The sequence below is a fragment of the Tympanuchus pallidicinctus genome, unplaced genomic scaffold (genome assembly GCF_026119805.1).
Source record: "Tympanuchus pallidicinctus isolate F22 unplaced genomic scaffold, pur_lepc_1.0 scaffold23, whole genome shotgun sequence".
Lineage (NCBI taxonomy): Eukaryota > Metazoa > Chordata > Aves > Galliformes > Phasianidae > Tympanuchus > Tympanuchus pallidicinctus.
This window is the reverse complement of record NW_026294740.1, coordinates 407403-432709: the sequence shown is the minus strand read 5'-3', so window position 1 is coordinate 432709 and position 25307 is coordinate 407403. Positions and strand designations below refer to the sequence as shown.

At 41.5% G+C, this 25307-nt stretch overlaps 1 protein-coding gene and 2 long non-coding RNA genes across 4 annotated transcripts in view; 1 reads left to right on the top strand and 2 right to left on the bottom strand.

The window, feature by feature from the left end:
• The window catches only part of LOC128083191 (uncharacterized), a 234202-nt gene that overhangs the window by 133121 nt on the left and 75774 nt on the right, over nt 1–25307 (bottom strand). The window lies entirely within an intron of this gene.
• LOC128083190 (uncharacterized) overlaps nt 1–25307 on the bottom strand; it is a 155945-nt gene that overhangs the window by 88625 nt on the left and 42013 nt on the right. The window contains exon 1 of one of the 2 annotated variants that reach the window (XR_008207980.1): nt 14766–14838. The exons of the other annotated variant lie outside the window; for it this stretch is intronic. This is a non-coding gene — a long non-coding RNA (uncharacterized LOC128083190). Of the gene's footprint in view, nt 1–14765; nt 14839–25307 lie in introns of those variants that run through there. 2 annotated transcript variants of the gene reach the window in all.
• Nucleotides 5763–20530, top strand: LOC128083188 (myosin heavy chain, skeletal muscle, adult-like). The gene is made up of 38 exons (XM_052688199.1): nt 5763–5966; nt 6055–6198; nt 6294–6450; nt 7015–7042; nt 7140–7251; nt 7344–7436; nt 8532–8595; nt 8682–8780; nt 8872–8975; nt 9058–9196; nt 9443–9561; nt 9654–9803; nt 10754–10924; nt 11790–12096; nt 12209–12288; nt 12450–12537; nt 12620–12737; nt 12825–12948; nt 13032–13168; nt 13266–13521; nt 14577–14819; nt 14993–15169; nt 15257–15402; nt 15492–15582; nt 15669–16058; nt 16204–16330; nt 16536–16654; nt 16946–17142; nt 17452–17635; nt 17714–17879; nt 18052–18176; nt 18394–18702; nt 18846–19049; nt 19273–19398; nt 19484–19654; nt 19740–19844; nt 19979–20074; nt 20360–20530. Exons 1-38 carry the CDS (start codon nt 5763–5765, stop codon nt 20513–20515), a joined length of 5826 nt encoding a protein of 1941 aa, XP_052544159.1. The 3' UTR covers nt 20516–20530.

Sequence of the window (25307 nt, the reverse complement as noted above, 5' to 3'; positions counted from 1 at the left end):
ATTGCAAAGAGCCTGACTCTGTCCTCATTATACCCTCTGTTAAGGTTTTTATAAACATTGATTAGATCCTGTCATGTCTTCTCTTCTCCAGGCAGAACTGATCCAACTTCTCCATCTTTCCTCATATGTGAAATATGCCAGTCCATTCATCATATTTCTGGCCTTTCATTGGAGTATCTCCAATACATCCAAGTCTGTCTTGCAGCAAGGAGCTGAACTGCTCACAGGACTCCAGATGTGGCTTCCTTTTGCCTTGGACATCCAAGAGTATCTTTAGCTTTGTTTATGGGAAGGGCTTGTTGCTGACTTATGCTCATTTTGGTGTCCTTGTTTTCTTTGATATTCCTTGCTAGATTCGGTTCCCTTGTGCTTTGGTTTTCCTAACCTAATTCCTGTCTGGTGAGACAATGGCACTGTATTCTTCCCATGCTATTCATCTCTGTTTGCACTTTCTGATTGCTTCCTTATTATGTTTGAGTTAGCCAGGAGCTCCTTGTTTATTCATGCAGACTTCTCTTTGTTGGGATGGATTACTCTTCAGCTTAGAGGAGGCAGTGCTTGAATATTTACAAGCTTCCTTGGGCCCCTCTTCCGTCCAGGGCCTTATCCCATGGAATTCTTTCAACCTTACGGAAACCAAAGTCTAGTCTTCTGAAGTCCAGCAGTTTTTTCATCGTCCTCTCTGCCTCCAAATGATCCCTTCCTTGCCTGTGAGTTTAATGAACAGCAAAGCACCTCTCCTCTTTGTGTCCTTGTGACATTTGGGTAGGAAGATGGCACTGAAGTCCCCTAGGAACTTCCTGTATTACTGACTCCCTGGTGGGATGTGTCTCCAGCAGGTTCCAGTATAGTTGAAGTCCCCTATGAGAACTAGGGCCTGGAAACATGAGGCTGTTCCTAACTGTCTGTAGAGGTCATCATCCTTCTTCCTGACCAGACACCATATAGCAGACAGACTATAATGCATGAGTATTATACAACCTTTTGGCATGCCTGGGCTGTGCTGAGTGAAAAGGAATTGTCTTGGGCTGCATATACATGGGTTGCACCAAAGTTAACACCTCCTAATTATTTCCACAGAAATTACAATTGACAGGAAGAACATAATAACACTATTTAATAGAGCAATTTCTCAACTACAAAACAATTTTTCAACATAGTCATCAGCATTAGATATACATTTTCACCAGAGCTTACTGGCTGCACTCATCAAAATTTGCACCAGCAGAGGTTACCCACTGCTACTGCCACCACTGCTTAAATGCTACCACCTCACTGTGCTCACATCCATTGTTTGATCTCCACAGATGTTCAGCAAGCATTGATGAATCAATAGGTGCCATTGTTTCCATGTGCAAGAATTCAGTGACACATCTTTGCTTCATAAACACTTCTACATCAGATGCCATCTTGTCAGATGCCCCCTCTGCTTCCATCTGTCATACAGCAACAAAATGTAATGGAATATTGTCAGAAAGGTTCAATCTCTACTTCCATCCCTCCAACATTGTGACATTGTGGGCCAATGGAGAAAATAGGAGACATTTCCTTTGGAGCAGCCCTCATAAAATATATAATATAGCTAAAGTATATAAGCAACAAGCCTTATTTTTATCAATATTTTTATTTGAACAGAGAAGAAGGCCACAGAACCATAAAAGTAATGGGATAGTTAACCCTGTTTTTCTGAACCTAATGCATCATCCTGGTTCAATGGAAGTGATTGCAATTCCTAGTGAGTTCCCAAGGTGTTTGTCAGAGCTTTCTAATGAAATTTTACTCTTTCTGTGCTTCATCCTGGAAAACAATTGGTCACAAATGTATGTAATGAGTAAGACAGGATTGTGAAGTGAGGGATATCTTTCTCTGGTAAGAGAGGTCTGACAGAAAGATGAAAGGGATATGATCCAGTTTTTCTTTGAGCTGAATATCTGACTGCAACTCTACATATTCCATCTGAAAATTGGCAGGGAATGTATTTATGTCAATAGAATGGGGCAGGATGGCAGGGAAGGGCTGGACCATGCCATGTGTGGCCATGGGCTGTAGGTTTGACATGCCTGCAATGTCACCCTTACCTCTCTATTCTTTAATCCTTACCCATAAGCCCTCAGTTAGTTTCTTATCATGAAGAATCTCATGGTATTTTCAATGGGCAATAAAATATTGGTAAGTGCAAAGAAATGCACATTGGAAAAACAGCTCCATTTTATACAGTTGATGGGCAGCCATTAAATCCATGGACTGCAGTATTAACACTACCTTTCATCAAATCTTGAGAGAGATAATATAGAAGTATAAAACTACTGAGGAGAATGAAAAAGTTAATGCAAAGTAAATAATTATTTCCGTCCAAGGAGAAATTAAATACATCACCACTACTTGCCTTGTTATGCATAATATTTCTATTATGAGAGGAAGGAATTGACAGGGAATCACAAAAAGAAAATATTTTTCAGTAAGCTCATTTAAACTGTAAATCTCATGGTCAGAGAGCAAGCAAAATTGATCCTGAAGTGATTAAATCAAAGAAACATCTAGCAAACACTCCTGAACACAGTCATCTGTCCTACTATAAATCTGTAAACTCAAGATTTCCAGAATTTGGAAGATACATAAAAGAATGTTATTTTTTACTTATATCCAGAGATGAAATGCAGCTTAATGAACACTTATTTTGGTTTGAGATGGCAATTCTATCTCACATATTACTCTAAATTATGTTGCAAATGGAAGAAGTAGAGTAATCTGATTAAGTGCAGCCAACAGTAAAATCCACCTCTCATATCCAAAGTCTGTAAGTGGAGAGCTTTGTAAAAGGACAGCTGTCATTAGACTTCTGATGCCCTCAAGAAAAAGTTAAGGTATGCACCCAAATGTCACTCTGCTTGCCCAGTGAATGATTGTCCCTGCTGCCTCAGATTCACAGAGCATCCATGGCCTACAGTTAATAGTAGTTACTCTCATCCCTCAAGTCAGTGTTAGCTGAAATTCTCTCCCTAAGAATCTTCTCATATTATTTATAGGAGATTTATCCACATAGCTAGAGCAAGACCAAAAATTTCTAATTATATCTAGCATCATCACTTTCCAGTTTTCAGTTCGTTCAGTTTGCCAGACAATGCTTTGCCAAAAACAAGGTTTGCCAAAAATGCTTTGCCCAAAGACAGAGGAGGTATCTGTAGCATGTGCTGAGCAGACTCTATAAAAGATTCCTTGAAGCTCTGCTGTCCTGTCTGCAGAGAAAACTTCATGGTGAGTGCCTGTGACTTGCAGAAAGGGACAGTGTCCCTGCAGCCCACTGCTGTTCTGGTGTATATATCTATGTCTGCAAGCGTTTAAAGTCTGTGACATAAAGCACGTTTGTACTTAAACTGATTTGTGGAATTCTATGCAGTGGTAAGAAGGGTCTAACATTTCTGCTTTACAGCACTGATCATCTTCCAGCCAGCACAAGACCTACTTGTGTCACGAGAGGTAAGAGCCTAATTTACTCATGCTTAAGGGACAGTCAAAAAGATGGGGGATTTCTGCAGATCTGATTTTTTTTTTTTTTTTTTTTTTTTGGTAGTGGCATATTTCTGTGCAGTTGCATGGGCAGTTGACATAAGCCCATATATTCTTGTCCACTGCCCTGTTATGTCCACAGCACATTTATGGTTGAACAGGCTGGGCTGCTCATGGCAAGCAAGCTTTTCAAAGTGTATGTGCTGGAAGCTATTAGCCACTGTTGCCATGCCAGGAAATGCTTCCTGGGGATTCCTCATGTTTAATCGTGGATCAGTGAAGAAAATGATCTGTTCTGGCATGAAGTCTAACTAGACAAATCCAGCCAACAGAACAACTAATGGCAAAATCTTACAGGTTTGCAATAAAATGTAGGAATTACTGTACAGAACATACACTGTATGTTGGCCAGAAATTGCTATGAAAATGCCTACCAGACCATACTGTGGAGCTATAATTTGCATGTGGTATTTGTATTAGGAAATCTGGTAAAAATGCCAAAAACAACTAACATACTTGAAAAAAACCTGTAGAGATATCTTTTTACTTTATGTCTGAAATTAAACAGAGTAAGATGGGGGCTCTGCATGCTATTAGGAAATGTGCAAAGTGTTGGCATTTGGTTGATTCATTTCAGCAACTAGAAGTTCTAACATAACATCCAAATATATTGCCTGACTTCCTAGGAACTCAGGTGTTTCCTATTACTAGAAATGCAGTGTTTCCTTGGAAACTCAATACTGCATTTCAATAACCATTTTGATACATAAATTCTTGAACTGAAGCTGATGAATTTTTAATATAACTATTCTCTGATGATGCAATATTTTAACTTATTGAATTATCCATCCTTATCTACTATTTGCACTATACTATTTTCCAGAGGTAAATCTCTTGTAACTGGTTTCTGCTGTTGTCAATGAAATAACAGTGCAGATTGTTTAAGGTGAGATCCATACTGAAATTTAAGCATGAGATTAAACAGGAATTAAACTGCCCCTTATAATGTATGTTCTCAGATGAAATATGGAAAAAGTCTTTGTTTAGATGGAGCAGATCTCTAAATTTTCCTGTATGATTGTTTTAGATCATTGACATTGCCTCCAATAAATTAACAACCAGAATTGTTTTTAAATAGGACCTAGTAAATCTCTCAATTTACACACAGAAAAAAGTTTTTTTGTAACTCTTAAACACCTAAAGGAGACAAATTCGATAAGCAGAGCTCACCTAGCACTGACTTGTATGGCTGATACCTCAGCTAACATTCAGAGTTTATGCAGAACTCAATTCCATAGTAGGAAATGTGTTGAACACATCTTACTCACACTTGATAATCAGAATCTATACTAAAAAATATGGAAACTGGAGTCCAAGCTTTCTTTAGCCTGAGGGGGTTTAACTTAGCCTCACTCATGTTTTTAGAAGATTGCCCTCACCGTGGGTTTGGAAAGCATTCTGTATCACAGGATCTTTCTACTGGAGCAAACGCGCCACTGTGCAAGCAGGGATGCAACATCCATCAGTATTGCAAGAGGACAAGCAGGATGGATGTTGCTTGAAGATATAGTTGTTTAGAATCTGCAGTGAGTGTTTCTAGTCCTGTAACCAGCAAGACACACAGAAAGAGGAGCTGTACATCTTATTTCAAAGCCTGAATTTACAATGCAGGAATCCTTAAGAAACAAGTGGGGAGCAAACTCCAGCAAATGATTCAGAGCACAAGCAATAATCATATAGCAATAGTTAGTCCTCAGAACACTTTCTAGATTCACCCACCTCTATTTTGTGTATAGGCCTGTATAGTTGTTAATATGGGCATTTTGGCTGGGTGACTCCACATAGGTGGTATGAATACACGCCTTACTGTGATGCTTTATTTCTTTATTGGAACCCAGTGCTTGCTGAAGGACATAAATTATTTAAAAAATGCTTTAATTTAAAAGTTGAGCTTATAAAATTACAGATGCTTTACTGATGTCGATTTCATCAAAGTAGCCTGGTAGTATTCCTCCAGAACTACTCTTAATTAAAAATTTCCTGGTGAAATCCAATCTGAACCTGCTTTGCACAGAAAAAAATGGACCATGGACAGATGTTATGAGAGTCTTCCCAGCCAAATAATTCTATGATGCAGTGTGGAATTCTATGATTCCAGAAAATTGAATGGCAACAGAAATTGTTGATTCATTTGGACAACATATCTGCTCTTCCATAGAATTCTCTGCTGACAAGACCCTCCATAAAGTGCAGCCATGTCTTCAGATGCTGAGATGGCTGTCTTTGGGGAGGCAGCTCCTTACCTCCGAAAGTCAGAGAAGGAGAGGATCGAGGCCCAGAACAAGCCTTTTGATGCCAAGACATCTGTCTTTGTGGTGCATCCCAAAGAATCCTTTGTGAAAGGGACAATCCAAAGCAAAGAATCTGGGAAGGTCACCGTCAAGACTGAAGGTGGAGAAGTGAGTGAAAAGAAAGGCTGAGGGACGCCATTTGATTTCCACAGTGGTCTCTGAGCTGACATGCAGGGATTTGTCTTTTCTTTGGCAGACTCTGACCGTGAAGGAAGATCAAATCTTCTCCATGAACCCTCCCAAGTACGATAAAATTGAGGACATGGCCATGATGACCCACCTCCACGAACCCGCTGTGCTGTACAACCTCAAAGAGCGTTATGCAGCCTGGATGATCTACGTAAGTACCAGCAGCTCTCTTCCTGGGCTGGTAGCTGGGGAGGACTGCTGTGCCAGGCTGAGTGGAAGCCAACGTGCCGTGTCCCTTCCTCGCAGACCTACTCGGGCCTCTTCTGTGTCACTGTCAACCCCTACAAGTGGCTGCCGGTGTACAACCCGGAGGTGGTGTTGGCCTACCGAGGCAAAAAGCGCCAGGAGGCCCCTCCACACATCTTCTCCATCTCTGACAACGCCTATCAGTTCATGCTGACTGGTGAGTGGTACTCAAAGTAAATGTACTAAAAAGAATATTGCTGATAAATATGTTGATATTATTTTAACACTCAATCTGTGCTTTATTTCCATCAATTGTTTTTGGCTTGAAAAGTTTTTTTTTACATCATTACTTCTAGAAAGAAGCTATAGAACCACAACTAACATGTTATGGGAAATAACAAGCAGGACTTATAAGTCAGGAAGTTATGAACTCTATCTGTTCTGTGAAAATTCTGCATCTGCTGCAAATGCAGTCTAAGTAGCAGAAAGTTAACAAAACTATCAAAATTAACAGAAATGAAAAATATTCTCTCTACTTCATGCAGGAGAATATAGACTTTAACAGTGAAGTATGGAAAAAAAACCCACATCTGTTCAAGGTTCTTTAAAGTTTATGGAAAGTTATTAATTTACAAGGACGATAATTTGAATAAACTATTCATAGTAAAGTAAAAAAAAACAAACACTTTTTTTGTCAGTGGAATTTAAATTTATTGCACTGATTTTCAGTTTTGCTCTGTTCTCCATTTTAAAAATCTCTTTCCTTTTGCCTCTTTCACAGACCGCGAGAATCAGTCAATCCTGATCACGTAAGTACGCTCCTGCTCGGGTCCCTGCGGGGCTGCCCTGTGCCAGGGGACCTTCTCCCTGACCTCATGCTCTCTGCTTCTCTGTTTGGCTCGACAGCGGAGAATCTGGTGCAGGGAAGACTGTGAACACGAAACGTGTCATCCAGTACTTTGCAACAATTGCAGCTAGTGGGGAGAAGAAGAAGGAGGAGCAGTCTGGAAAAATGCAGGTGAGCTCCTACAATGGACAGACTGAAAACTCAGTCTTTAATTGCTACGTGGATCAAATAAACACTGTAAATGAACAACTATCGTCCTGTAGGGAACGCTTGAGGATCAGATCATCAGTGCCAACCCACTGCTGGAGGCCTTTGGAAATGCCAAGACTGTGAGGAATGACAACTCCTCACGCTTTGTAAGTTTGTGATGAGACATTTTGATATTGTGGGTAAGCAAGAATATCAGAACAGGAGCTGTTACTTCAGAAATGATGTGATAGGATGGATGCATTTCTTGAACTAGTTGATTCCTCATACTTTTTTAAACAAAAACCTATCTAATTCTCTAATTAACTATGTAGTTGTTTTACACAGTTTAGTATTGTCTTTACATGAAGTATTTTACAGCTAATAAATGTGTAAAAAGAGGCATCATTAAAATATATGAAAATATATTTATTATTGAGCATTTAGAATTTATATATATGTATATCTAAACACACCCCTAGTATCTGTCATGCAGACTGTTGATATAAAATTGTGTAAATTTTCTATAATGAAAAACTAGAATTTTGTATTTAATCAGTGAAATATTACTGTCACTTCTGTTAGATACAGTACTGGGCAGGTCAAGTAATTTAACTGTTCAGACCTTTATACGAGCTGAGGGATAGGACAAAAAAGTTTTTAAGACATCCTGTAGCAAACTGAACTGCTCTATGACATATTTGTAGCTCTTTTCATTCAAAGGGCTCATTAGTAGATAGGCTGTGAAATATTCTTGAAAAAATTGCAATGCCAATCCATGGTCCCAGCTTCAAATTCTAAATTCTGTGTACCTCCACTATTCAGAAGATAAATGCTACCTTCCATTTTCCATAAGATAAAAAAATAATAATAATAATTTTAACATTTATTCCATCAGTTCTTTTTCTATATCCATCTGAAGCATAAATGACAAAAGGCTGTTAATAATTTTCCCACTCCTCTGCAATCAGGGATATCCAGCAAAACTTGGCCTTTATCTTAGTTTTGACAATTTTTCCTGAATTTCATTCTTCTTTTGCTTGTGGTGGGATTTCTTTGGTTGTGTTTGTTTGGTAGCTTTTGGTTTCTTCTTCTGTTTGTTTGTTTGTTTGTTTGTTTCTATTTCTGTTTTAAGTGGGGACAAAACTCCAAAAACCAAATTCACAAAACTTCTTAGTTCAACATGTGCCCTCTGTGAATAATAGTGTCACAAGATTATGGTCTTTTCTAGTGAAATCTCAAGGCATATTTTTTCCCCTCAACAGGGTAAATTCATCAGAATCCACTTTGGTGCCACAGGCAAGCTGGCTTCTGCTGACATTGAAACTTGTAAGAGACTCTCCAGGCCTGATTGGCCATGTTCTTTCTGACTGTCCTTGCCTTTTTTGCTAAGTTTCTCCTACCATTCTTGACAGATCTGCTGGAGAAGTCCAGGGTCACTTTCCAGCTCAAGGCTGAAAGAAGCTACCACATCTTTTATCAGATCATGTCCAACAAGAAGCCGGAGCTAATTGGTAGGAAGTAGCATTTTTTTTAGTAAAGTCTTAACATAGTTAATACTTGTCTTCATTCTTACGCCCAGATATGTCCTATTCCCTCTTACAGACATGCTCCTCGTAACTACCAACCCCTATGACTACCACTTTGTGAGTCAAGGCGAGATCACTGTTCCCAGCATTAATGATCAGGAGGAGCTTATGGCTACAGATGTAAGTTATACATAGAAATTTTAATTGATTTATTAATACATTTAATATACGTGGCGTTTACATTCACTGAATCTGTTGTCAGAGTGCGATTGACATCCTGGGCTTCACTGCTGATGAAAAGACTGCCATTTACAAGCTGACAGGGGCTGTCATGCACTATGGGAACTTGAAGTTCAAGCAGAAACAGCGAGAGGAGCAGGCAGAGCCAGATGGCACAGAAGGTACTACTAATATGGAGAGCTGCCAATAACAGAAATAGTTTCAGAACTGGCAGGTAGAAGTCAGGTATCTTGCTCCAATTCACTTTTATGAAGACATAAATCTCAGTTTCCACAGTAATCATATTTCCAAAATTTCCTTTAAGCTACTGTAAGTATTGCAGTTAAAGAACTTAACTTAAAGTACTTAGAGAAAATCCACAGTTCACTCATCACTGCCCCTGTATCACTCTTTTCCTCTGCACACAGTTGCAGACAAGGCTGCCTACCTCATGGGTTTGAACTCAGCAGACCTGCTCAAGGCCCTGTGCTACCCCCGCGTCAAGGTTGGGAATGAGTATGTGACCAAGGGTCAAACTGTGCAGCAGGTAAGAAACAGATGATGACTGGGAACCTCTAGGATACTGTACTTCTTGCTCTGGGTGCTGTTCTGCTCCTGCTGCATTATTCTCTGTTTTAGGTGAACAACTCAGTTGGTGCTCTGGCAAAGGCTGTCTATGAGAAGATGTTCTTGTGGATGGTTGTTCGCATCAACCAGCAGCTGGACACCAAGCAGCCCAGGCAGTACTTCATTGGTGTCCTGGACATCGCTGGCTTTGAGATCTTTGATGTAAGAAAGTCAGAAATAACGTAAAATCTTTAAAGACCACTGCAGGTCATAAGAAACTGGAGATGTGTTGCTTTTATTCTGTTTTGTGAAAGCATGCTGTTCACTTACAATTTTAAATAAAGGTCTGCATTTTATTGCAAGCAGCAAATTTCCAGTTTTCTGGAAATGCTTGCCTTTTTGAATATGCCACATCGTTTGAATATGTGACTGCTTTTTCTCCATCTCAAAGCACTAGCCTCAAATATTTTTCATGTAATAGTATTCTGAAGTACAAAGGGAAGAAATTGCATTGCTACCTTTTATATAGTTGCCACAAATGTAGTTTCTCACTAGCTAGAGCTTATTATTAAAAAAAAAAATCCACTGTCAAATAGCATACAACATCTAAATAGAAAGCTAAACCGAAGTCCCATACAAACTTGTCCTAACAATTGAAAAGAGGGCAGTACATACCCTTTGCTTTTGAAGACCTGTAATGTGATTCCAAGAGGAGGATGCTACTGACTTCCTTCAACGCAAGCACAGAAGGTGGGCAAGCATGGTTTGTATGAATTAGGGTAAAGCACCTGAGTGCAGGCTGGTATTGGCAAACATTTGTAACATCTAATATATTCTGTTAGTTCAGCAGGAAAATGTACATAATATCAACAAAAAAACAGAAACAAAAAACAGAAAACAGATGTAAATTGAACATTATTAGAGATAAGATTACTAAATTATTTTGAAATTTGCTTTAAAAATAACAGGAACAAAATAAAACAAAAACAACAAAACCAAAACCAAACCAAACCAAACCAAACAAAAAAAACCCGAAAACAAACAAAAAAACCAAACCAAAACACAGAGATCTTTAAACTGTAAAAAAAAAAAAACTTTAACTGGAGTTAGAACAGGAGTAAGCTCTACAGAGAGTACTTCACCTTGACAAGCAAATCTTATTTTTTGCACAGTTCAACAGCTTGGAGCAGCTCTGCATCAACTTCACCAATGAGAAACTGCAACAGTTTTTCAACCACCACATGTTTGTGCTGGAGCAAGAGGAGTACAAGAAGGAAGGCATTGAATGGGAGTTCATTGACTTTGGGATGGACCTGGCTGCCTGCATTGAGCTCATTGAAAAAGTACGTTCATTATATCTAAGATGGTTTTTGTTGTTTGTGGCAGAATTCCAGGGCTTTTCTACAGCATCAGTTTTTTGCTCTACTTCAGAAAATAATTTTTAGGGAATGGCAATTTGGTTACAAATTAAGTACCATTAGAATATCCATGAAGTACCTTAGTAAACATTTTAAAAAACAAACTGCAATTTCACTCATCTGCAAATAGAAGGATTAACATGTTTCATACATAAGTTGATATGTAGGATTTTTTGCAGCATATTTTAAAGTCTGCAAAGATAAAACAGTTTCTTTATAGAAACTCAAGCTCTTTTATTTTCAGTATTAGGATTATGATCTCAATATTAATGTTGTGATTTCACAAACACAATTTGTAAGTAAAACCAGAGGTGCACACAGAAAAAAGGTATCGGATAAACAGAACCGAATAAATTCATTACTGTAAGACAACACTTTTTGAATAATATCCTCCTATGCATTAATGAAAAGATAAGGATATCTCATCAAAATATGATTTCAGGAAGTATCTAAAGCATCTATTGATCTGTTGAACAAATGTCAAATTTAATTAGACACCTTTGTCTGCATCTTGTTAGCTAGAGAATGGCTTGATGCAAAAATAAATATCTACTTTTGATCCATTAGAGTTTTCAAAAAAATTTAGAAAAATCTGTGTGTCTCTTGTGATGAGATCTGTTCTGAAATGCAACAATTTCAGACACTATAAATTCACATTTTTATCAGAAATGTATGTCCAAAGCTTAAAAAAACTCGGATCCTTTTCTCAAATTCCCATGCTTTACTCCAGTCTCCTTATGAAAGCAGATTTATATTTTATCTCTATTCTATTTACTGCTGTTCCTTTCAGCCCATGGGCATCTTCTCCATCCTGGAAGAGGAGTGCATGTTCCCCAAGGCAACTGACACCTCTTTCAAGAACAAGCTCTATGACCAGCATCTGGGCAAGTCCAGCAACTTCCAGAAGCCCAAGCCTGCCAAAGGCAAGGCTGAGGCCCACTTCTCCTTGGTGCACTATGCTGGCACAGTGGACTACAACATCACTGGTTGGCTTGAGAAGAACAAGGACCCCCTGAACGAAACTGTCATTGGGTTGTACCAAAAGTCATCTGTGAAGACACTGGCCTTACTGTTTGCCTCTGCTGGTGGAGAGGCAGGTCAGTTCTTCTGAAATGTCAGCTCTTTGGTGTGCAGTGATTCTACAAAATTGCGCAATGATGAATTGGTCTGAAAGAAATAAAAAATATTTTATTATTTTCACTTTATCAGAGGCTGGTGGTGGTGGTGGTGGCAAGAAGGGTGGTAAGAAGAAGGGGTCTTCTTTCCAGACTGTCTCAGCTCTTTTCCGGGTAAGTTTTTTGTTTGTTTGCTTGTTTTTAATATCTGCAAATTAGAATTAAACTAATTTTGCACCAGTTTCAGGCAAGTACATATTCATCATTAGGTGTGTGAACCTAAGAGTGAGAATCTAAGCTTTCCTTTAAACAAATACCAACTTGTGGTCCCACAGGAGAACTTAAATAAGCTGATGACCAACCTACGGAGTACTCACCCTCATTTTGTCCGCTGCATCATCCCAAATGAAACAAAAACACCGGGTAAGATGTTCCAGCAGAGACACTAAAGTCGTCTCCCTCGGTGGTGGAAACAGTGGCATTCATTTGTAAAATTAATTGTTAGGTGCCATGGAGCATGAACTGGTGCTGCACCAGCTGCGCTGTAACGGCGTGCTGGAGGGGATCAGGATTTGCAGGAAAGGATTCCCCAGCAGGGTCCTCTATGCAGACTTCAAGCAGAGGTAAGAGCACTCTGCCTGTTAGCATGACTGTAAGTAATGTCGAGATTTGGGAAGAATGGCCTTAGCTTTCTCTTTTGCTTGTCCCAGGTACAAGGTGCTTAATGCCAGCGCCATCCCCGAGGGACAGTTCATTGATAGCAAGAAAGCTTCTGAGAAGCTTCTTGGGTCAATCGATGTGGACCACACCCAGTACAAATTTGGTCACACCAAGGTACCAACTCTCCTCAACTCAGTCCCTGTATCTGTGTTTTGTTCTCTCTGACAGTGATGCACTGCAATGTTCTGTTTCTCCAGGTGTTCTTCAAAGCTGGGCTGCTGGGACTCCTGGAGGAGATGAGGGATGAGAAGCTGGCACAGCTCATCACTCGCACACAGGCCAGGTGCAGGGGCTTCCTGATGAGAGTGGAGTACCAGAGAATGGTGGAGAGGAGGTAGGTGTTCCCCATCTTCACTTAAAGGCACTTTGGGGAAAGTCCTAGTAATCATATCACACAAAGTAATCAAATGTGCATTTTAATTATGCTTCAGAGAGTCCATCTTCTGCATCCAGTACAACGTTCGTGCATTCATGAATGTCAAGCACTGGCCCTGGATGAAGCTGTTCTTCAAGATCAAGCCCCTGCTGAAGAGTGCAGAGTCTGAGAAGGAGATGGCCAACATGAAGGAAGAGTTTGAGAAGACCAAGGAAGAGCTTGCAAAGTCTGAGGCCAAGAGGAAGGAGCTGGAGGAGAAAATGGTGTCCCTGCTGCAAGAGAAAAATGATCTGCAGCTCCAAGTGCAGGCTGTGAGTATTGTCATTTATTTTCCATCCAGAAAAAGGGTGTGTAAAGTCAGATTGCTCTTTCCCAAGATGACATCCAAGATTATATATGATGAAATGTCAGCTATTTAGTGAGGTAGGCATCATATTGATTGTGAAGTTGAATAAATTTTTGTCTGGCAATAGCCTGGTGGCCTCTGATATTCACTGTAAAGTAAAAAGTAACTTGAGATGTGAGTCAGTTCTCTTGCTTTATGTAGAAGAAGACATCTACAGCTCGTCAACATGAGATACTCAGTGAGTCTTGCAAGATATAGATCGGTCTCATCGTGATCTAATGTATACCATGAATTCATTCTAAATATTAAATTCTAGAGTTCAAACTGACGGTTGTAAATTCAGCTGCTCCATAACTAGTGGTTATTCATTTACTGAGAAGTGGGGAAGTATATTTTTAAATTTGCTTCAGTCCAAGAAGAAATGAATATGGAGCTCCCGCTTCTGAAAAAGTCTCATCTCCCAGGATTGTTGAAAGGTGTTTCACTATGCGCAGGAGAGTTCAGTAATCCCTGATAAAGTGAAAGGAAGCACCCTAATACAGGCAGATTTTGGAAAGGTGAAAAGGCTCATGTTTCCTTTAGTTATGTAATTTTTATTGTTCAGTTAGAAAACTGAATATCTATAGCATATTTTTTCTCAGTCTAAATGAGAACACCAGTTTTGAATGTCTTACTAGTAAAGAGGTCTGCAGCTATTTAGTAGAAAGCTATCCCAGTAAAATATCAAAGCCTGAAAGAATATAGAGCAACCTTAAATCAGCATTAAAAACTCCAGACACAGTGGTTAGAAATTCAAATATGCCACTATAAGGTGTGCAATAATTCTAATGAGTGTAGAAGAGTGATATTCTTCTTTATCTAGCATTCTAAAGAACAGTATAGTTACCTCCCATCAATTACGAAAGGGAAGCTGATTACCATTTTTGTAACTTGTAAATTTCCTGTGATAAAAGATGAAAAAAAAATATATAGTAGCTATTAAAATTACAGAAAAGAAAGATATCTTGTATCTCCCCATAGGAAGCAGATAGCTTGGCTGATGCTGAGGAAAGATGTGACCAGCTCATCAAAACCAAAATCCAGCTGGAAGCCAAAATTAAGGAAGTGACAGAACGGGCTGAGGATGAGGAGGAAATTAATGCCGAGCTGACAGCCAAGAAGAGGAAACTAGAGGATGAATGCTCAGAGCTGAAGAAAGATATAGATGACCTGGAGTTAACGTTGGCCAAGGTTGAGAAGGAAAAGCATGCCACTGAAAACAAGGTACGAGGCAGAAGTTGTTGCTCACACTCCAATAAAGAACATTTTGTGTTTTTGTGCTTTTGGAATTACAGAATGTCTTGAGTTGGAAAAGACTCAAGAGGGTTGTAAGTCCAAATGTTACAGGAGTCTTGAACCTACTTGCTTTAATTATACTTGCTCCCTTCTTCTGAAAGGTGAAAAACCTTACAGAGGAAATGGCAGCCCTGGATGAGAACATTGCCAAGCTGACAAAAGAGAAGAAAGCCCTCCAAGAGGCCCATCAGCAGACACTGGATGACCTGCAGGCTGAAGAGGACAAAGTCAATACGCTGACCAAAGCTAAAACCAAGCTGGAGCAGCAAGTGGATGATGTAAGAACAAAAGCATATGGCTATTATATATGGCTATTATATATATGAACATGGCTGGCAGAGCACTGATGATCCCATTCTGTTTAGCTGGAAGGGTCCCTGGAGCAAGAGAAGAAGCTGCGCATGGACCTTGAGAGAGCAAAGAGGAAACTTGAAGGAGACCTGAAGTTGGCCCATGATAGCATAATGGATTTGGAAAATGATAAGCAGCAGCTGGATGAGAAACTGAAGAAGTAAGTGAGGTTGTGGGACACCTGAGTGCTGGGCAGGTGCACGTAGGAGGTTTTGTTCAGGTGTTAACACAGTTTGTTTTGTGCAAAAGGAAAGACTTTGAAATCAGCCAAATCCAGAGCAAAATTGAGGATGAGCAAGCCCTGGGCATGCAGTTGCAGAAGAAGATCAAGGAGCTGCAGGCAAGTCTCTGGTCCTTCCCTTCTGGCCTTCAGAAAACATCTGAAGGAGAAGGACATGGGTGTGAAGGGTCCCTGATGCTCCCCAGGCCCGTATTGAGGAACTGGAGGAGGAAATCGAGGCAGAGCGAACCTCTCGGGCCAAAGCAGAGAAGCACCGAGCTGACCTCTCCAGGGAGCTGGAGGAGATCAGTGAGCGCCTGGAGGAAGCAGGAGGGGCTACGGCAGCTCAGATTGAGATGAACAAGAAGCGTGAGGCAGAATTTCAGAAGATGCGCCGTGACCTGGAAGAGGCCACGCTGCAGCACGAAGCCACGGCTGCCGCCCTGCGGAAGAAGCATGCGGACAGCACAGCGGAGCTTGGGGAGCAGATCGACAACCTGCAACGAGTCAAGCAGAAGCTGGAGAAGGAGAAGAGTGAGCTGAAGATGGAGATTGATGACTTGGCCAGCAACATGGAGTCTGTCTCCAAAGCCAAGGTATATTACAGGTCTTACAGAGTGTGTGCGCATAGGAGCAGTCTGTACCTTGCTTCTCTTGAAGACTTAGCAGACCATCATAAAGTAGTATTAGTTTTCTTTGAATAACAGTGACCCAGCTTGTATTGTCTATGTTTATATGTAGGCAAGTCTGGAGAAGACATGCCGAGCATTGGAAGATCAGCTGAGTGAGATTAAGACAAAAGAAGAGGAGCATCAACGGATGATCAATGATCTTAATGCTCAAAGAGCTCGTCTGCAGACAGAATCAGGTGAGACATTTCACAACTCTGATGTTTCCTTGTACAATATAAGAGAGTTGTAGTAGGAGGACTTTTCTGTCTTTTGAGGATAAAATATATGGAAAAAGATTTTAGTTTCTGTAAGCTCTCCCAAATGTAATGTCTTAGAGCCGTAACTGTCCACAGCACTGTAATCAGTGGCAGTTAAAACCTATGTATCTACAAACTCTCCCAGGTGAATACTCACGCCAGGTGGAGGAGAAAGATGCTCTGATTTCTCAGCTGTCTCGAGGCAAGCAGGCATTCACCCAACAGATTGAGGAACTCAAGAGGCATTTGGAGGAGGAGATAAAGGTGAGGAGGTTTTCCAAAACTCTGCCTCATCTTGTAGGTCCTCTTGACCAAGAGGTGCTTCAGACAAACATATAATGATGGAAGCAGTATGATGACATAGAGGAAAATTGTATGTCCTCCCATGTTGGCTCTGCTGCTCATTCACTGTCATCTTTTCTCTAATATTTTTATGAATGCTGGACACTTCGTTCTCCATTGAAAAGACTGTTTTAATTTCATAAAGAAACAATTTTTGAAAACATTTCAGTTGGGAAATTGTCATTCATTTTTCAAACACTCTTGCTACTCTAGGCCAAGAGTGCTCTGGCCCATGGCTTGCAGTCTGCCCGCCATGACTGTGACTTGCTCCGGGAACAATACGAGGAGGAGCAGGAAGCCAAGGGTGAGCTGCAGCGTGCCCTGTCCAAGGCCAACAGCGAAGTGGCCCAGTGGAGAACCAAATATGAGACGGACGCTATTCAGCGCACAGAGGAGCTGGAGGAGGCCAAGTATGTGGGGAGAGTGGGGAAGGCTGACAGAAAGTTATAACAGAAAATTGAAAGTACACACCCTGAAGTATTGCCAGTGAGAAGCCAATGTCGTGCTTTGGGATGGATGACAAAGAGGAGGAAAAATGCATCCTTTAATGTGTGTGGACTCGAAAATGAAAATATGCACGGAAGGCAGAAAATGGCAGTCAGAGAACTAAGGGTTGTAGATTACAGACTATGTAGTGGTTAGGTGCACTGTTAAGAAAAGCAAGAGAGTAAGATGTACTCTTTGTTTGCTGACTGTGGTATGCCCTTTATTCTTCCCAGGAAGAAGCTGGCACAGCGCCTGCAGGAGGCAGAGGAACACGTTGAAGCCGTGAATGCCAAATGTGCTTCCCTGGAAAAGACAAAGCAGAGGCTGCAGAATGAGGTGGAGGACCTGATGATTGATGTGGAGCGAGCAAATGCTGCCTGCGCAGCTCTGGACAAGAAGCAGAAGAACTTTGACAAGGTATTCTGGGCTCCAGGCCTGTGTTTCCTGGGCACACAATGATTGTCGCATCCAAACTCACAATCTGTTTTTCCTCAGATCTTGGCGGAGTGGAAGCAGAAGTACGAGGAAACGCAGGCTGAGCTGGAGGCCTCCCAGAAGGAGTCTCGCTCCCTCAGCACAGAGCTGTTCAAGATGAAGAATGCCTATGAGGAGTCCCTGGACCACCTGGAAACGCTGAAGCGTGAGAACAAGAACTTGCAGCGTAAGTCGCTCAGCCTTTCCTGCTGGCAGGGCTTTCTCAGAAGCTTTCCTGCCCACCTCTCCACCTGGGTCTGTGCCTGCAGTGATGGGAGCAGACCTGTTATGCTGGGGTCACAGGGCCTTTCCCTCTATGCTCTATACCTGACCATGTGAATGTTCATTCTTCTCTACAGAGGAGATTTCTGACCTCACGGAGCAGATTGCAGAGGGAGGAAAGGCGATTCATGAGCTGGAGAAAGTCAAGAAGCAGATTGAGCAAGAGAAGTCTGAAATCCAGGCTGCCTTGGAGGAAGCTGAGGTACATGCTCATAATCACTGATTTAGCATGTGGAGTCCTGTTTAACAGTGTGAAAGATAAAAGCATAGAGCAAATGTTATTGCTCTGTTTGTACTGGGTCTGAAGGTCTAGCATTGGTACACCTATCATGCTGAGTATAATAGTGCCTTTCCATTTCTTTCCTGTGAGATAATTTGGAAGAAAACTGTAAGAAAAACATATTTTTGTTATTATTCAGGCCTCCCTGGAACATGAAGAGGGGAAGATTCTGCGCCTTCAGCTAGAGCTCAACCAGGTCAAATCTGAGATTGACAGAAAGATAGCAGAGAAAGATGAGGAAATTGACCAGCTGAAGAGAAACCACCTCAGAATTGTGGAGTCCATGCAGAGCACCCTAGATGCTGAGATCAGGAGCAGGAATGAAGCCCTGAGACTGAAGAAGAAGATGGAAGGAGACCTGAATGAAATGGAGATCCAGCTGAGCCATGCCAACCGTGTTGCTACAGAGGCACAAAAGAACCTGAGAAACACACAAGGAGTGCTCAAAGTATGTCTGAACCAAAGATGTGCTCGCCATTTTCTTACATTGATAAAAGTTTTACTGTCTTCTATCAGCTCCACAGTGATGTGAAAATAGGAAATAAGAAAATAGGAGGAACGTGCCTCACAATGTCTCATATCTCCAACCAGGATACTCAGATACATTTGGATGATGCTCTCAGGACACAGGAGGACCTGAAGGAACAGGTGGCCATGGTGGAGCGCAGAGCAAACCTGCTGCAGGCTGAGGCTGAGGAACTACGGGCAGCCCTGGAGCAGACAGAGAGGTCAAGGAAAGTGGCTGAGCAGGAGCTTCTGGATGCAAGTGAGCGTGTGCAGCTCCTCCATACTCAGGCAAGTCCATGGGTTGAAAGCATTTAATGATTAGACCTGTTTTGATTTTTCAATAAGTACATAACTTCAACAGACCTCTACCATTACTATTATCAGCAAGGGTCATTCTTCCTATAAAAAAACAATAGAACTCTATGTGAAAGCAGGGAAATGGTATTTTACTGAAAATTAGTGATGACATATATGTATATGATATATATGCCGTGTGGTTTTTCTTCAACAGAACACCAGCTTGATCAACACCAAGAAGAAGCTAGAATCAGACATTTCCCAAATTCAGAGTGAGATGGAGGATACCATCCAGGAAGCCCGCAATGCTGAAGAGAAGGCCAAGAAGGCCATCACCGATGTGAGTTGGGGCATGCCTCCACTGCTGATGGTGGATGCATTCTCCCCAAATATCTCCAGTCACAAAGGGATTCTTTCTCCTCCAGGCGGCCATGATGGCAGAAGAGCTGAAGAAGGAGCAGGACACCAGTGCCCACCTGGAGAGGATGAAGAAGAACCTGGACCAGACGGTGAAGGACCTGCAGCTCCGTCTGGATGAGGCAGAGCAGCTGGCCCTGAAGGGAGGCAAGAAGCAAATCCAGAAGCTGGAGGCCAGGGTGCGTAGGGCTGGTATTTGTGCAAGTGTGTGCAATGCCAGGTCAGAGATAGCAGGGAAGCTCCAAAATGGGCTTTTCATTGCAGGTGCGGGAACTGGAAGGGGAGGTTGATGCTGAGCAGAAGCGCAGCGCTGAAGCCGTGAAGGGTGTGCGCAAGTACGAGAGGAGGGTGAAGGAGCTGACCTACCAGGTAAGGCTGATGGCATCTTTGTGTTGACATAGCATTCTATAGGAAGCCACTGCATTTCTCTATGAAGTCCAAGAGGAAATGTCATTTTGTCGTGTGGGGAAAATAATTTCTCTCCTGCTTACCATCCGCTTTAGTCTGAGGAAGACCGGAAGAATATTCTTAGACTCCAGGATCTGGTGGACAAACTGCAGATGAAAGTGAAATCCTACAAGAGACAAGCTGAGGAGGCTGTAAGTACCATGCTGAGTGGGAACAAAAGTCATTTTGCAAGGGAGAATCACACAGTGGCTTATAAGCATGGAAACAGAAGTTTGTGTGAAGTTTAGTGGTCAGCTGTTTGACTTTGTAGTGGTTTCCTGAATAACTGAGATTGAGGAGGCTTATATTTAACCATTGATAGAGTGCTGAGAAGAAGTCCATGCCTTAACCTGCAAAAGACCTGATAGACCTCAAGATGTAGGGACAGGAGAAGTAAAACGCTTGTCTTTGTTCACCAACTCCCTCTCCCTGTACAGGAGGAGCTGTCCAACGTCAACCTCTCCAAGTTCCGCAAGATCCAGCACGAGCTGGAGGAAGCCGAGGAGCGGGCTGACATTGCAGAGTCACAGGTCAACAAGCTCCGAGTGAAGAGCCGGGAGTTTCACAGTAAGAAGATAGAAGGGGAAGAGTGAGGATGTCATGAGGCAGCAAAGCAGCGTGAGGAGTGCACAAAATGTGAAGCTTCTTCTGCTATGTCTTTGTAACCATGTCAATGTCTAGAGAATAAAGTCTGTAGATTTCTTTGCATACACAGCAGAATCAGTAGTGCTATTTGTCAGAATTCAAGTTGCTACAGTTACTAATGGGTGTGCATTTTTCAAATGATGATTCTGAGAGAATTAATGTTATAGTGTAGAACTCTAAATGTAGCATTCATTGCCAACAGAGCAAGCAAAATGTTGCAGCACTACACAATGTTCCCCAACAATGCAGTTTCTACATGTATAAATGTATAAGGGTAAACAGCAAGAGGAACTCCTTTTTTAAAAAAAAAAAATTTAAACTTGAAATGGGAACAACTCCAGGAACATGACAATATGACATGAATTTCTTGCCTAACACGATGAGAAAACAGCAGAACACCGACCATGGTAGCCATTTGCACCTTCCTTTCACAGCTAAAAGGCAGTGTTCTTCAACCCTAACAGAGTAACAACTAAAAAGAAAAACAAACAAACAAACAAACAAATAAACAAACAAAACATATGGGAAGGACAAAAATGAGGAAAAATGAGGCTACGAAGAAAATCTTCCAGGCACAGATAGTGCTACTGACTGCAACTTTTTTTGGCAGTGAAGCAAGAGTCTACTCAGCCTTAGGAGACATCACCTCTGGATTGATTTACTCCGAAGCAAAGAGCGTTGTAATCTGAGTCACTTGTAAAGAAATATCTTTTCTTCATTCACATGGAATAAGAGTTTTACAAAGGCAACTGCCTGTCAGGCTAGGGAAGCTAGAAATAAAGAAAAGCCATCCTTGCAGCACTGTACCCTGGTGCATTCTGTATATCTGCTAAGGCAGGCATATGTAACCAACAGAATATGGTCTGAATGCAGCCTGGCCCAGCTGTCCCTGCGGCCATCCCTGCCCCACGCCATCATGGCGGCCCTTCCGCTCAGCAGCAAGCAGACCTCACTGTGCCATGAGCCCATCTGGGCTGAGCCCAGGGATGGAGTGCAGGGCAGGGACAGCTCACCTGATGGCCAGTGACTGGATGCATTCTGATACACTGGCTAAGCATCATCCTGAACAGCAAAAACATGCAGCCATGCCTTCCAGTTTCGTAAAGGAATTTGGGAATAGGTCTCAAGATCGCAAAAAAAAAAAAAAAAAATTCATCAATGTTTTTATTTATTTGCAACTCCATTTTCAGTCAACATAAATTCATTATCCACAAATTTTCAAATGGAATGTTTAGAGCTGGAAACAAAAATGTGACAATGTCACTTCACCAGACCATTATCAGCTGTCTCTTACCAGAGAGAAATACTCCTCGCATCACAGTCACACCTCATTCACTTTTGGCAGTGTGTGTGCTGGTGAACAGCTGTTCTGAAGGATGAAGCACAGGAGGAGCAAAATGTCATCAAACATCTCTGATGAGCACCTTGAGAGCTCATCAGAGAATTACAACCACTCAAAAGCTCATTGAGAATTACAACCACTGCTATCGAACCAGGGTGATCTGTTTGTTTCACAGAAACAAGGTCTAATATCCCACTAGTTTTGTGAGGGAGTTTTTGCCCTCTTTTTAAATTGTTTTAATAGAGAAAGTAAATTAAAATAAGTTTTGTTACTTTATATACATTAACTATATTGTCTTCATGATGAGGGCTGCTCTGAAAGTAATGCCTCCTGTTTTATCATGTTGTCACACAATGTCAGAGGCAGATCGGTGGGATGGCAGTAGAGGTTGGACCTTCCCACTCATCTCCCTTTACATTCTCTTGTTGTGCAGCAGATGGCAGCAGAGAGGCACTTTGACAAAATGACGCCTGACATGGAAATGTATATGAAGCAAAGGCCTGGAATTGAATTCCTCCGTGAGGACAAAACGTTGATATTCATTGATGCTCATGAACATTTATGGAGAATAAACAGTGGATGTGGCAGTGGATGTGGAGTGGCATATAGTGAATTTGTGTGGTATATTTCAGCAGTGATGACAGACAGTGACAGTGGGTCACTTCTGCTGGTAGATTATTACAAGTAAAGCATGCAGGCTTTTATTCATTGCTGGTAAAAATTCATAGCTGATGGTGGTGACAGTGGAAAACTTGTGTTATGTATTTGCTCAAACTGTGTTACTCTGCTCTCTGTTTCTGTGGTAGTTTTTGTGGAAATAAATAGGAGGCTTTGGAACAACATACATGTACACAGGACAAGAAAGTTCCTTTTCACTTAGTGTGGCACATGCAAGCCAAAAGGTTGGACACTCATGTGCTATGGGCTTTACTAATGTCAGTATGCTCAATACAGGGACTCTTATGCCCCTGAGGTCCTAGCTAGCTCTGCATCACTGTTTCCATGGAACACTTCAAGGAGCTGTGAGGCTGCTGGAGAAAGGAACTGGAGTTGCTGCCAAAGAGATGCGGAGGAAGGAGTGTGAGGAAAGACTGACACCAACCACAGCCAGCAGTGTACTTGCAGCACCAGCATTTGGGATCAGGAGGCTCTCTTTCTCCCAGGTACACTGAGCCTTAGACCCATGGAGTCCTCTCATGTTGTAACCAAATATGGATGTACTTTGCTAAGCAGCAACTAAATATATTGGAGGAGAAGATGACACCCTGCGTATGACTGCTCTTGAGAGACAGCATCTTTATGTATGAAACTGTGAAAGTTGCATCAATGCCAGTGATATCTGGGATCCAAAGAGGGGAGACAGCCCCTCTCCAATCTTCATTCCCCAGCATGCTCCAAAAGGACGTGAGATTCTCTCTTTGTAGACAAAATCTTTTTTTCCACATATTGAAAGGCAGAAAAAGAACAATAACTTCTGTATTAAGATGCATATTTATAGCCAAGCCCTTTTCATGAATCTTATGCTATGGAAAACTTTTCCCTTGGATGTTAGCCCAAAGAATATTTGCACTGTTCAGTTCCTCCCATGTGAACACCCTGGGTTAATCACCATCCATGCTGCATGGGGAACATCAGACACAGTGTTCTCCCAGAGGCTTGATTTCGTCCTTGCTTTTTTTTTTTTTTTTTTTTTTTTTTTTTAAGAGAAGATCATGCAAACTAAACTTACAAATAAGGCTTAATTCTGAAATCAGTGTACTGCAACTGTGGATCAGTGAAGCTGTAGAAATATTTCTAGGTCCATGGGTACGTTATTCAGCCTGTTGACTGGCTAAAGAATACCACAATGAACCCAGAATCATTGTTTGATCCCTAAAGTCCCTCTTCCCCTTGGACAATATTACAATGACTATCCAAAACAAATTATGTGGCCCAACTGTGAAAGAGTCATGAAGAAGTTGAAAATGTTATGGCTTCTCATGTGTCAGCAATTATGTCTTGAAAATTTGTTCACAGAATCACAGAATCACAGAATCACCCGGGTTGGAAGGGACCTCAAGGATCATGTAATTCCAACCCCCCTGCCTAACAGGGCCACCAAACATACACATTCAGATTAGATTTGTTTCAGATTCAGATTTGATTCAGATTCAGATTTGTTACTAAATGCTCAGCTGGTAAAAGGTAACATTACAGTTTCTCTGAATTATGACATCTCAATCCAGTTATCTGTTGCAGATAACTGCAACACCAAAACTGCACACTGCACTGGGCTGACCTGGCCTTACCACTGAGCATCCCAGAAATGACTTCTTGGAATCTGAGTGGAAAATTAATGGCAGGTGTAAGGAAAATTAGTTACTCCTCCCTTTGTGATTTGATGCCATACATGGAGGACAGGAGTCATTTTGTGTTGACACACTATTTCTGGAGTCAGGCTGCTTTGACCTGGTAAGTGCTGATGCAAAGGTAATTGATCTTGGAAAAAAACATGATTCCTACCAGACACCTCTTGTCAATAATGCTAGATTCAGCATTCCTGTTTCCAAAGCATATCCAAGACAAGCACTCAGGCCACTGCTCAGGCCCCATTAGCAGTGCCTTGTCAAAAAATTTAATTCCTCTCTACTGACGGAGGAAGAGAGAAAAATAGAAAAGGCAAAGAAGAGGAAAATGGAGAGAATGAGAAAGATAGTGAAAGGTTGAGAAAGACAAATGCAGAAAGAAAAGATAGAAATCCAGATGTATTAAGGGAGAAATAGACAGGGAGAGCAAGAGAAAGAAAGCAATGAGGTGAGAAAGGAAAAGGGAAAGATAGAAAATAATCACTAAAATATCATCTAGCTGTTGATACATGACCCCACATTTTGCATGTGTTGCTTTTCATCAGCTTTGGGAGCTACAGCCTTGGCAGTCTTCACGTAGTTGGCTCACGGTGCAGGTAGTGCTGTTCCTAAGGATAGAATGGGACCTCAGTGGCAAAAGGTGAGACGAGAAGTATGCAGGAATGCAGAAGACTCTCTTGGCAGTGTGTTTAACAACTGGACCTATTCAAGAAGGGGGATCCACACTGCTTTTGTGAACCCAGTGTCCCTCCATCCATTTCATGCCCATTTACTAACTATCTGAATACCTAATCATAGAATCATAATAGAATGGTGTGGGCTGCATGGCCTAAACTTCCTGTCATGGACAAAGACACTTCAAATCTGTTGTCTGAATTTTTGCATGCCCTGGCACTGCAGAAGTAATGGGCAGGCAGGCTGCACCTAGAACCTCCTCACATTACAAGTCCCTGTGAAGAACATTGCCAAAAAAATTAATTGAAAACAACAAAAAGGAGATGCAAATTGGGAAAGCACTGGTAGGGAAGAGGTAGAAGGTAGCATGTGGGACAC

Bases quoted from the DNA above. Each gene is read 5' to 3' on its own strand.
- LOC128083188 (XM_052688199.1), top strand. From the start codon at position 5,763: ATGTCTTCAGATGCTGAGATGGCTGTCTTTGGGGAGGCAGCTCCTTAC. The intron at 8,781-8,871 runs GTAGGAAGTAGC...TCCCTCTTACAG, and splicing joins CAAGAAGCCGGAGCTAATTG to ACATGCTCCTCGTAACTACC. The intron at 10,925-11,789 runs GTACGTTCATTA...TGTTCCTTTCAG, and splicing joins GCATTGAGCTCATTGAAAAA to CCCATGGGCATCTTCTCCAT.